At 39.5% G+C, this 13,735-nt stretch overlaps 1 protein-coding gene across 1 annotated transcript; it reads left to right on the top strand.

Moving 5' to 3' along the window:
* Positions 1–7,818: 7,818 nt before the first annotated feature.
* On the top strand, positions 7,819–8,715 carry LOC140874222 (uncharacterized). Its single transcript, XM_073277507.1, has 3 exons — positions 7,819–8,105; positions 8,292–8,388; positions 8,443–8,715. Exons 1-3 carry the CDS (start codon positions 7,819–7,821, stop codon positions 8,713–8,715), a joined length of 657 nt encoding a protein of 218 aa, XP_073133608.1.
* The last annotated feature ends 5,020 nt before the right edge of the window (positions 8,716–13,735 follow it).

Here is a 13,735-nt window from a genome sequence, read left to right as displayed (position 1 = left end):
TCTCCACGTGCCATCCTTTTTATGTATCAATACCACTGGAGATGAAAACGGACTCAAACTTGGTTGTATTATTCCATCTGCAAGCATTTCAAAAACTAGTTTTTCAATGACTGATTTTTGATAGTGTGGATAACGGTATGGGCGAACATTAACTAGACTCGAGCCCGATAATAGTGGAATAGCATGATCATAACTTCGAGAAGGAGGTAAGATATGCATACTCTCAAAGATCGTAGCAAATTGATCCAATAACACCTTCAATTCTGGATGTAAAACTTCAGAACTAGTAGGTTCCACATGAACCAAGTCCAAGCGAAAAATTTGAGCAATCCAATGATTATCAGCCAAACGCAAGAAACTATTAAGTTGAATAGAAGACAATTGAGCAGACGATTGTCCAATCAGTTGAATGGGTTTACCATTGTGTTCAAATTCAAATATAAGCTTGTCGTAGTTCTGACGAACCCAGCCCAAAGTGGCTAACCACGATGCTCCCAAAATCACATCAGCTCCATGTAAGCCTAAAACAAATAATTCTGGTTGGAAGGAATGACCCTGAATTGTTAACGGAACTTGGGTGACTGACCCTTCCATAAAAAGCCTTTCACCTATACCCACTGCTACAACAAACTTCGTGGAAGATAAAATAGGCAATTGGAGATGTTTTGCCACTTGAGTCTGGATAAAAGAGTGGGTGCTACCCCCATCCACTAAAATCTGAACCGGAAAGCAGTCTAATGATCCGGAGAAATGGAAAGTGGTAGCAGCCATTTGTCCTGCCATCGCATGAAAAGACACTGTAGACTGAACCTGCGTATCAGAAACTAGCAGCTCGGATTCAGGCAAAATATCAGCCTCAACTTCCACTTCCTCTTCAAAATACAAAAAAAATAATTGAGGTTTAGACATGCAACGATGGGATGCAGACCACTTTTCATCACAGGTGAAACAAAGTCCATGTTGGCGCTTAAGTTGCAATTCTGTCGCCGATAGACGGCGAATCGGAGGAGCCGTAGAATTGGTTAGATTGGCCCCTGATGAAGAAACCGGCAATATTTGTGAAATAGGCTTAGAACTCATTGGCGTAGATAAGGATAAATACCCACTAGAAGAATGGGCAGATGGACGAAATCCCGATCTGCAATCTGCTACCTTGGCTTCCTGAAGACGGGCAAGCCCAATAGCTTGAGATAAGGTGGTAGGACGAAAAGTCTTGACCTCATGACGAATATCCGATCGTAAACCAGAAATAAAACAACTAGTGAGAAAAGATTCAGAGACCCCCTATATGCGATTAGCCAAAGCATCAAATCGTTGGCGATATTATGCCACTGTCAAGGTTTGGGTTAATTTAGCCAATGTTTCCTGATGATCTTCGTATTCCGAAGTCCCAAAGGTAATTTCTAGATTTCGTGTGAAATCCTCCCATGAATTAAATTGGTGTGTCTTGTGTTGCCATTGGAACAACAACAAAGCTGGTCCATCCATATGAATGGAAGCCAAAAGAAGACGCTGAAATGGTGGTATCTGGTAGAATTCAAAATAGCGCTCAGCCTTATAAATCCAATCAAGTGGGTCATTGCCATAAAACCGTGGAAAATCAACACGAGTTGAATGTGGTGAGGTCACCATTTGATAAGCATAAGGAGATGGAGGAATAAACACTTGTTGATTGGTTGGTGCCAGTGGTGTAGCCGAAAACCCAGGCGGTGGTGGTGCCCAAAACCCAGGTGGTGGCGTTGGCAAAACCCCCTGCGGTGGTGGTGCCGTAACCCCAGGCGGAGAAGTTTCTGGAGGTGGAGAAGTGTTTGTAGCAATGGAGTCGGCCAACAACAACAATGTTTTATCAACCTTAAAATCCAGATCCTCCAAATGCTTAGTTGTTTGTATATGACGATCGTCCGAGCTTTTCTGGTATTCTTCCATATGGCCCTGCATTGCTTTGAAGGATTCATCGATAAGTTTAAAACGCGTTCCGTCAGCCATGGATGACGGGTCAACGAGAGCACCAATTATATGTGCACAACTCAAGATATTAAAATCAAGCAATTGTCAAGAGAGTTTGCAGAAGGAATGAAGATTCATTAATGCATTCAAAGTGTTCTCAGAAAAGCTTTACAACTGAAATTAAAGGAAAATAACTCAGAGCAAAAGTGAAAATTAAAACAATGTAAAAGCTGCAACAATATTCTCTGACTTCCATGCGCCACTATTCTGCTAATATACTTCCCATCCCAAACCGCTAGCACAATCATACGAAATCTTCTAAGTACTTGGGTGGACCCCTTAAACGGTTACTCACTCGTGTGGTGATCATCTGGGTTGGCACGTGTTTTGCATTACCCCTCAATTCCACATCACTAACCCACCTCGCCAAGGCTGAGATCCCCAACTGTTGCGTAATTTTGTGCCCGCAAGTGCACGGTGTCAAGTTTTAATATAGAAAATGAGTCCAAGTCGACCCCACAGAGAATGAATAAATGATATTATATTAAATATTTGAAACTAATAAAATCTTAATCCTATGTAGAGCTACGAGAATGATTTGAGTTATCAAACTAAAATTTGCAATAAATAAAATTAATTAACAGCGAGTTCGCAAGACGAAAATTCAATGAGAGACAAATTCTAGAGGTTCGACATCACTTAACCATCCACCAAGTTAATTTATAAAGAAATCTATATCATAAATTCTTTTAGTTTATTAGCCAAGAATTCCTATTATTTTCTACTACCTCTCTCGAGTGTCAAGTAGAAATTCGTATTCAATAGCAAACTCAATATTTCTATCTAAGTTCAACTATTAAATCCGATAAATGACACAGTAATTCTTACAAAGGCTTCAATGGAGTTATAGGCCTCTCGAACTCTATAAACACCAATGATGTATTTTCCTACGGTCCTATTCAAAATCGCCTCTCTCCAGTGCCAGATTTGAAATAAATATAAAAATTCAACTAATGATCAGTTAATTAAATGCAATCAATTCAGGAAAACACAAATAAACCGAATGAATAATTCTAATATATCAATCAAAATATCAAAAACATGGTTTCAAGTCAAGCTACGTCGTTTCTCTAGACAAAGGAATTAGTTCATAATGAAAATAAAAATCTAACAAAGCATGTTCTTGAACATCATTCAAAAATTAGGAGAAAGAATGAAATAAAAATGAAGGTAGATGATGCTTCTCCGTCTCCGGTAGTCGCTTTGTCCGTCTTCGTGCCAAGAATGCTTCTTCTCCCTTTTCCTTGGTTTTTAGCCGTCTCTAGCCTTCAAAAACTGATGAAAACCCTCGATAATAATATGATATATGACAATGAGTCCTTTTAAAGTTTGAGACTAAAAGTTTTCGAAAATACGACACGTCAGGCGTGGGTGTGCTACTCTCGGGCGTAGGTGCGCCGCGTTTTTGGGTTCCAGGGCGCGGGTGTGCTGTCCTAGGGCGCAGGGGTGCTGATCACCGATAAAACATCCCAAACTTCATTGTGAACGGTGAAGATCGGATTTGGATGTATCTATCAGCTCCATTAATTTTGTAAACTTGCAGCTCCATAATTACTTTTTCCGTCTTTTCTCGTTACTTTTCCTCCAATCCTTGCATCTCACAAAAACAACAACAAATACGCATAAAATATACTCGATACATCACAAAATCCAAGTCAAATCATATGAAAATTAAGTGCATAAAATGCACTTATCACCAACGGAGGGACCAAAGAAATAAGGGTCTATGGAATCGACTTGATCATCAAGGAGAGCTCCCTTGAATAATCAGGGAGAACGGGTTCGACCAAATATCGAATCACCCCCATAAGGGTATTATCTATATGTTGAGAGGCTCAGCTCGGATGCTTATTACTTGGAAGACTCTAAGGGCAAGATAATGAAGAGGCCTTGAAGTGCATATAATTTGCGCAAATACTATGCTTGATTGTTGCTAGTTTCCTTTCTTATTTTAAGTCCTATTTTTATTTCAAGAGACATTTTATTCCATTAAATGCAAGAATTTATCCTCCTGTCTTCAATGTAGAGTAAAAACATACCTTGTTCATGTCGAGCATGGCCCATGAACTCGGCAATTCCAGAAGTCTTGGTCACACTGAGCTTGGCCCCTGACCCCGACAATTTCAGAAGTTTTGGTCACGCCGAGCTTGAACCATGACCTTGACAATTTCAGAAGTCTTGATTACGTTGAGCACCACTATCTTGGTCATGCCGAGCTGGGCCCCTAACCTCGACAAATTAATAAGTCTTGGTCACGCCGAGCTTGGCCCCTGACCTCGGCGATTTCAAAAGTCTTGATTATGTCAAGCACTCCCTTGGTCATGCCGAGATGGGCCCCTGATCTCGACGATTTCAGTAGTCTTGATTACTTCAAGCACTCCCTTGGTCACATCGAGCTGGGCCCCTGACCTCGGCGATTTCAGAAGTTTTGATTAAGTCAAGAAGTCCCTTGATTTAAGCTTAGCTTCAAGTGTTAAAATTACTTGATTTTTTGTTACGCTCGACTCAAGAGCTTGTCTCAGCTTCAAGTGTTAACATTATTTGAGTTTATGTTATGCTCGCGTCAAGAACTAGGCTCAGCGTCAAGTGTTAACATTATTTCAATGTTTTATTACGCTTGCCTCAAGAGCTCGGCTCAGCTTCAAGTGTTAACATTATTTCAGTGTTTTATTATGCTCGCATCAAGAGCTCGACTTAGATTCATGTGATAACATTATTTCAGTTCCTATTATGCTTGCCTCATGGGCCCGGATAAGCGACAAAGTGTTAGTGAAATTTTCAAGTAGAAAGGCTAGACTTATAGCACAGCTCGGACTTCAGTATTAGAAAAGTGATAACCAAATAAGAAAAAAAAAATTCATAGCACAAAAAGATAACATTTGTTCAGATAATAAGCACAGGTAAGTGATAAGTGCAATTTATGCACTTAATTTATATATGATTTGTCTTGACTTTTGTGATGTATCGAGTGGATATTATGTGTATTAGTTGTTGTTTTTGTGAGTTGTAAGGATTGGTGCAAAAGTAGCAAGAAGAAGCGGAAGGATACATTATAGAGTATCAAATTAAGAAAAATACTGGGAATTATTAAGGCATTAAAATCCAATCTCCACCATCCATAATAAATTTTTAAGATGTTTTCAAGCTACTGTCAAAATTTCAGCTCAATCCGACGGTTAAATTGTGAGATATGATTTTTTGAAAATTGTCGCGCGATGCAGATTTTCTAACCCGAGAGGCATGCGCGGGCGCGCCTCATTCATGTGCGGGCGCGCGTGAGGGCAAATTTTGAGCATCCGGAGACAAAGAGTCATGCGCGGGTGCCCCTCTCTTCAGGCGCGGGCGCGCCATCGCAAACGTCAGTATTTTGGGTTTTTCGGGAAGGAAACCTTTGGACTTTCGTGGGATTTTATATATTGGATGTGAAGCACATATAAAAGAGATTCTTTTGCACACAATTGAAGGAGAAGCCGCCGCATAGAGAGAAACACATCAAGGATCGATCGAGAGAAGATTTTGGAGACTTTGGAAGAGAAAATTCTGCACAAGTTGGAAGAACATCAAAGAACAAAGACGAAGATAGATCGTCCGGACACGGAAGATCGAATATTTGGATTTGTTTTCTTTCTCTTGAATTTATATTATTGATTTGATGTCTAGTTTCATGAATATGAATTGGTTTCAACTATTTTTGATTATGAACTAAACTTTTTAAGTCTAAAAGTTGATGTAGCCTGGTCAAGACATGTTTATGAATTATTGATTTTAATGATTTGAATTCTTCTAAATTAATTGTGATTCTAGTTTTGAAAGTCTTTTCAATTTACTGGCCATAAACTGATTTTTCATATTTATTTAGAATTCGACACTCGGGGGAGGGGATTTAGAATAGGATCAATAGAATTCATACTATTAATTGTTTATATGACTCGGGAGAGCTTATAACTTTAATAGAGCCTAGAAAGAACATTGTTTTACACATATCACTACACGTAAATTCTCAATAGGGATATTAGAATTGATCGGTGGTTGATACACTCTATTTGATACTCGGGGAGGGAAATAATATAATCTATGTGTTCTTGGTTATTAATTGACATGAACTCATGAAAATAGATTAATTAGGAATGAATATTGTCGAGACCAGGTGAATTCAAAACCTCTAGACTATTTCTCTCTGATTGATAATCTCTTAAGGATTGTGTGTGTGCACGTTTTACAAATTTTACTATTTATTTAATTGTTTTGCAAATTTCCAAAGTTTGATTTTCTAGATAAAATTAAGACTATTTTAATTACGAGTGTTGAATATTTTCAAATTACTCCTTGTGGGATCGACACTCTCTCTTTCACTATATTAAAACTTGACACTCGTACGCTTGCGAGTAATTTTTCACAACAAGTTTTTGGCGCCGCTGCCGGGGAGTAAATTTTGATTATTTTTTAGTCTTGTTACCAATTAGTCTAGATTTTAATTTAGAGTTTTTTTTATTTTAATTTACTAATTGATTTCTTCTTATTTTTAATTGCAGTCTATGCGACGATCTCAAAGTGCAAATTCTTTACTGTTTGATCCAGAGATCGAGCGCACTGCACGTGCTTTAAGAAGAATTAGAAGAGAAGAAGTCAACAGAATGGCTGAAGAGAATGTAAATCAAGCTCCCCTGGCACTATTCTGGAATCGCTCGAGGGACCATTAACGCCAACAATTTTGAACTGAAGCCGGCCTTGATCAACATGGTTCAACAGAACCAATTTATTGGGAGCGCCACTTCTGATCCTCACCTACACCTACGCATTTTCTTGGAGATAACCGATACGGTAAAAATCAATGGTGTGTTTGAGGATATTATACGCTTACGCTTGTTTCCGTTTTCTCTCAGGGATCAGGCCAGAAGTTGGATTCAATCACTGCCGCTAGGAAGCATCACTACTTGGGAGGGGTGACAGAAAAATTTCTTGCAAAATATTTTTTACCTGCCAAATCCACCCAACTGAAGATCGAAATCAGCACTTTCCGGCAAATGGAGTCTGAACAGCTCTACGAGGCGTGGGAAAGGTACAAAAATTTACTTAGACGTTGTCCAAAACACAATTTTGCAGATTGAGAGGAGATCGAGTGGTTTTACATTGGATTGAATGCGCCTACAAGGATGAATGTGGATTCTGCAGCTAGAGGAACCATTTTTGAAAAGGACCATGTACAAGCCTATGATATGTTGGAGCAGATGACAATCAATAGTTTTCAATGGCCATCTGAGCGTACGGGAGTCAAGAAGCCAATTGGAGTGTATGCAGTGGATCCTCTGACATCTATCACTGCTCAATTATCTGCACTGACTACACAGGTAGCTGTTTTGAATAAAGTGAGTGTTGCAGAACCAGCAGGTGTGCCGGGTGCTATGGAAGAATCTCACCATTCTGAACAGTGCAGTACGTAAATCAAAGAGGTTATGGGGGCTACAGAGGTAATCTTATTCCCAATACTTATACCCTAGTTTGAGGAATCATGAAAATTTTTCTTATGCTAACAATAACAATTTGTTGAATCCTCCGGGGTTCATTACAAATAAGGGTGAGGGTAAGTCATCTTTGGAGGATGTTGTTAGTACTTTCGTGCAGGAATCGAGTAAGAGAATGGCGAGGACTGAAACTCGCCTGGACAGCTTAGAGACGCACATGGCCAACATGAGCGCGGTGTTGCAATCCATGGAGACTAGCATTGGACAGTTGGCGAACGCACTGAAAGATAACAACCGCGGCCAGTTCCCAAGTAATACTGAGGTGAATCCCATAGAACACTGTAAGGCCATGGAATTGAGAAGTGGGAAAGCAGTTGGAGTCCAAGAACCTGCTATTGAAGAGAAGAAAATTATGGAAGAAGTTGAGGAGCAACAGTGTGAACCTGAGCTAAAACCGATGTACAAGCCGCCACTTTCATACCCGCAGAGATTCAAGAAGAAGGTGTTGGACGAACAGTTTGCCAAGTTTCTTGATATCTTCAAGAAACTTCAAATCAATATTCCATTAGCCGATGCTCTGATGCAAATGCCGAATTATGATAAATTCTTGAGGGAGGTGATGTCTAAGACGCGGAAGTTAGAGGAGTTTGAGACCGTGAATATGACTGAAGAGTGCAGTGCTATCTTACAAAAGAAGCTACCACAGAAATTAAACGATCCAGGGAGTTTTACGATTCCTTGTATTATTGGTTCTTCTAATTTTAATAAAGCACTTTGTGATTTAGGAGCTAGCATTAATTTAATGTCTTTGTCTATTTTCAGAAGTCTAGGACTTGGGGAGGTGAAGCCCACGACAATCGCATTGCAGCTCGCCGATAAATCTATCAAATATCCGCGTGGAATAATTGAGGATGTTCTGGTAAAAGTAGATAAGTTTATTTTTCCGGTGGATTTTGTTGTGTTGGATATGGAGGAAGATGGAAATATGCCTTTAATTTTGGGGAGACCATTCTTGGCTACTGCTGAAGCCAAGATTGATGTTAAGAAAGGTGTGTTGACGATGGGTGTAGAAGGTGAGAAAGTCACTTTTAATGTGTTCAAGGAGGCTGAAAAACCATCCACGGAGAAGGTGTTCCTGGTTGAACAACCAAAGAAGATGGAATGTTGCTGCAAAGTTGTTAGTGCTGTAAAATTGCCAAGAGAGATTAATCCAAAGTTGGTGAAGATGAAGAAAAAGAAAAAGTGATCTAAGTTCAAGAGGGACGTTGTTGAGTTTGTTTGGAGGGTGAAGGAGAATGGAAAAACCTCCAACAAATTGAGGGAACCAGGCTGAAAGCGGCATCGAGTCGGGCTATGGACTATAAACTAAGCGCTTCTTGGGAGGCAACCCAAGTTATTTTTATTTATTTGCTTTATTTTTATTTGTTTAATTTTAGTTATTTTTGTTTCAATTTTTTTTCATGTAGAAACTAGACATCAATAATAATTTTGAGTTGTGTAGGTGAAAAAGTTGAAGCGGTGAAAGTTTAGATGCCACCCCTGCATGAAGATCTTTGAGTGATTAAGATGATTCCGAGTACTGACGCTTGGTTCCCAAGGTATGTGTTCTTGGTTTTATTTTAATTTTTTGTACATTGAGGACAATGCAAAATTTAAGTTTGGGGGGGGGGGGGGGGTGTTTAAATAAATTCTGGAAATTTTGAAAATTTTTCATGAGTTAGTTTGAGTTGAATAAATGATGTGTACTTGTGTTGGCATATGATAAAAATAATTTTTGGTGTTTAAAATGTTAATGTTAGTTATATTTAATCTTGAGTTCTCACCCATATGCACTATGCCTTGATTGTTGACACCCTAGTGATTAGAGAAGCTTTGTGATTTTGTGAGTGGATTGGATGATTTGATTCTTAACTTTGATGATTTATACTTGAAACTGAGGTAGAATTCTACGAGCTTAGAAATGAATTAGGCATTAAAATATGAAAAGATTAATAATAACTCCATCCGGGTCATTGATAAGGAATTGAAATCTAATTCCATTGTCCTTGGCTAAGTATGCGGAATAAAAGGGGGTTGCAAAAGTGAAAGAATTAATTTTTGAAAAAAATTAACAACTCCATCCGGGCTTGGAAAGTGTTTGAAATTCTATTCACTGTTCCATGCTAAGTTTGCGGGAAAAAAATAATGGGGTTGATGTTCCATCCGGGCTATAGACGAGGGGATTGAAATTCGAATCCTATCTTTAGTTATAGCTAAGTATGCGGGTAATTATTGGGGCTAAATAAAATAAAACCGGATGAAAAATCTGGTGATTTTATGAAAAAAAATGATATGTCTTGAACTTAGCGAGTAGAAGTTGAACTTGGTAGAGAGTGTTTTGAAACTAGAGAGCGAAATTGATGATTCTATGAAACAAATTTGTTTCATTAGTGTATCGAAAGCGAGGAGGATAGACAAGATTGGCAAATCACACACACACGAGAACTCTTGAGAAAATTTGCCTACATGTGTATTTAATCTTGGAATGTAAAAATTCAGAGGCTGACTATATTGCTCATTATTGTTTTGCTCGGGACTAGCAAAAGTCTAAGTTTGGGGGAATTTGATAAGTGAAATTTATGCACTTAATTTATATATGATTTGTCTTGACTTTTGTGATGTATCGAGTGGATATTATGTGTATTAGTTGTTGTTTTTGTGAGTTGCAAGGATTGGTACAAAAGTAGCAAGAAGAAGCAGAAGGATGCATTATAGAGTATCAATTCAGAAATTTACTGTGAATTATTAAGGCATCAAAATCAAATCTCCACCGTCCAGAATACGTTTTAGGATGTTTTAAAGCTACTATCAAAATTTCAACTCAATCCGACGGATAAATTGTGAGATATGATTTTTTGAAAATTGTCGCGCGATGCAGATTTTCTAACCCGAGAGGCATGCGCGGGCACGCGTCAGCGAAAATTTTGAGCATCCGGAGACAGAGAGTCATGCGCGGGCGCCCCTCTATTCAGGTGCGGGCGCACCATCGCAAACGTTAGTTTTTTGGGTTTTTCGGGAAGGAAACCTTTGGACTTTCGTGGGCTTTTATATATTGGATGTGAATCACATATAAAAGAGATTCTTTTGCACACAATTGAAGGAGAAGCCGCCGCATAGAGAGAAACACATCAAGATCAATCGAGAGAAGATTTTGGAGACCTTGGAAGAGAAAATTCTGCACAAGTTGGAAGAACATCAAAGAACAAAGACAAAGATAGATCGTCCGGACACGGAAGATCGAATATTTGGATTTGTTTTCTTTCTCTTGAATTTATATTATTGATTTGATGTCTAGTTTCATGAATATGAATTGGTTTCAACTATTTTTGATTATGAACTAAACTTTTTAAGTCTAGAGGTTGATGTAGCCTGGTCAAGACATGTTTATGAATTATTGATTTTAATGATTTGAGTTCTTCTAAATTAATTGTGATTCTAGTTTTGAAAGTCTTTTCAATTTACTGGCCATAAATTGATTTGTCATATTTATTTAGAATTTGGTACTCGGGAGAGGGGATTTAGAATAGGATCAATAGAATTCACACTATTAATTGTTTATATGACTCGGGAGAGCTTATAACTTTAATAGATCCTAGAAAGAACATTGTTTTACACATATCACTACACGTAAATTCTCAATAGGGTATTAGAATTGATCGGTGGTTGATACACTCTATTTGATACTCGGGAGAGGGAAATAATATAATCTATGTGTTCTTGGTTATTAATTGACATGAACTAATGAAAATGGATTAATTAGGAATGAATATTGTCGAGACCAGGTGAATTCAAAACCTCTAGATTATTTCTCTCTGATTGATAATCTCTTAAGGATTGTGTGTGTGCGCGTTTTACAAATTTTACTATTTATTTAATTTTTCAGCAAATTTCCAAAGTTTGATTTTCTATATAAAATTAAGACTATTTTAATTACAAGTATTGAATATTTTCAAATTACTCCTTGTGGGATCGACACTCTCTCTTTCACTATATTAAAACTTGACACTCGTACGCTTGCGAGTAATTTTTCAGTAAGAAAAAAAAATTTAATTGTCTGCCCCTCCAGACAGAGATATGACATATTTTTATACATCTAAAAAATCAAGGGGAGTCTCTTCTAGAGGATAGCCTGCTACCCCGAACTGCTCAGTAAGCATTGTCAGCCACCGTGTCCATGAACTCGTCCGTATGTAGGGACACCTCCTTGAAGGCTTTTTTTCCCCCTTGATAAGCTCAGCGCGAGCACCCTTTATCTCCTGAACAGCCTGGCTGAGCTGGTCTTGTGACTTCTTGAGTTCCCCTTGATAGTCCTCTGAGCGCACCTCAACCACCCGAAGCTCATTTTGCAGCTTCAAATGCTCTGCTTGGAACCCTGACGCATCCTCCTCTCGTTCTTGAGATTTGGTTTCTTCTTTTATGGTAGAGCTTCAAGTCTTCCAGGTTCTTCTCCAACTCAGCAACTTGGGCCTCATAGCTCTTGGAGTCCCGGAATTATTACTTCCTTGCAAGGGAAGCTCGGCTAGATACCTCATCATTCAGGTCAGCCGCCTAACATAAACCAAGGAGAAATTGAATATTAAGTAACACAAACAAGATGAGCTGACCAACATCAATTACCTCACCTACAGCAGTGTTGGAGCATTGGTGGAGCTCGAACCACCCTAGGTTCTTCAGGAATCCAGCATCGGCTTGAGAGAGAATTTCTTGGAGAACCAAGCCGACCTCTGGATTGTGGCCGACCCTCGCGATTTGCAGATAATCATGATGCATATCAAAAAAATTTGCCCGAAACTGGACCATTGGAGTAGGATGTCTTTCTGCCCTGACCTGCCTCAATGGTGTTGCCTCGTTGGCAACGAAATTTTTAGTGTCTAGCTCCACCACCTTGGGTCGAGGGTTAAGAGGGGCACGCCTCTTCTGGACCCGAGTCTGAGCTCCAGGAGGCTCAAATGTGGTCCCAGCTAGGGGCGAGGGAGTCTTTGTTTAGCTGAGCTCCCCTCCGATTTCCCCCCTGATGGGGCCGCTGCTTTCTTCCTCTCAATGGCACGGCGCATGGCAGCATCCATGACTCTTCTTTCTGCACAGACATAAAAGAAGTCGGCAAGTGAAAATTAATAAGAAAGAACAAGATGACAAGGGCACGGGAAGGGCCATACCTAAGTTGCTTTGAACCAAAACGTTGGCCAAGATGAGCCCATGGTGACATAGCAGATCTTCTGCTAGTAGGGCAGAAGTATTGAAGCACCTTCCACTTAACCCTTTGAGCACCGGTGAATAGCTCCCCTTTTTGAAATCCCGGGGCAGGGGCCGGCAAGGTGGGGAGATTATCCCTTCAGGTGGAACAGATGTCCCAAGTATTGGAGGGCTGAACAAAAAAGAGAGAATTTTTCCAATTCTTATTCGAACTAGGAGAGCCTCGGAAAAATTTACAATTGGGCCTACACGAGAAGTAAAAAGGGTCCTCCTCGGTTCTTTTTGGGAGTAGGAAATTACAAATAGTAAAACAAGTCACCTCAAAACCTAGAGTCCTAAATAAGACAACAAAGCTACAAAGAGTTCGAAAAGAGGGGGGTGAACTGCCTTAAGTGAAGTTGGTAGTATCTACTGAGCTGCTGGAATATGGGGGGAGAGGAAACCTAAGACCTCCCTCTAACTGATCTAGATATAAGGTATAATATCCTTCCAGAGGCTGGTCAGCTCAGTCTTTTGGATCGAGAATTATAAAGTCGTAATCCGAGGGTGCATGGGACAGAGCTCTTAGCCTGTCCTTTTCCGAAACGTCCATCTTGGAAGGGTATTGCTCATACCACGGCACCCCAAGGACATCGGGAGGATCATTTCCTGTGCCATCTTCCCAAGCTAGAGTTGCCTCAAGAACAGGGTCCTTGTCCATGGGCTCGCCTGCAGAAGTATCCACGAGAGGGTTGTATTGATCCACCTCGTGGAATATCTCGTCTGAGCTCTCTCCATGAGGTTGGAATGATGAGTCCATATTGAAGAATTTTACTTTTTGAGGAAAAATATGAGAACAATTGGAAGAATTTTAGGAAGAAACAGAGTAAGAAAGCGCGAACAAAAGTGAATGAAAAGTTACCAAGAGAGGGGTATTTATAAGCCGCATTCGCGAAATCTGATCTTTGATTCTAGCCAGGTGGACGAATCAGACTAATCAGGAAAAATTAAAAAGGTTAAAGTAATGATGGTACATCTTGTTTGAATTGACGGTT

The sequence above is a fragment of the Henckelia pumila genome, chromosome 1 (assembly GCF_033568475.1).
Source record: "Henckelia pumila isolate YLH828 chromosome 1, ASM3356847v2, whole genome shotgun sequence".
NCBI lineage: Eukaryota > Viridiplantae > Streptophyta > Magnoliopsida > Lamiales > Gesneriaceae > Henckelia > Henckelia pumila.
The sequence above is the reverse complement of the archived record's forward strand: the minus strand, read 5'-3'. Positions and strand labels throughout refer to the sequence as shown.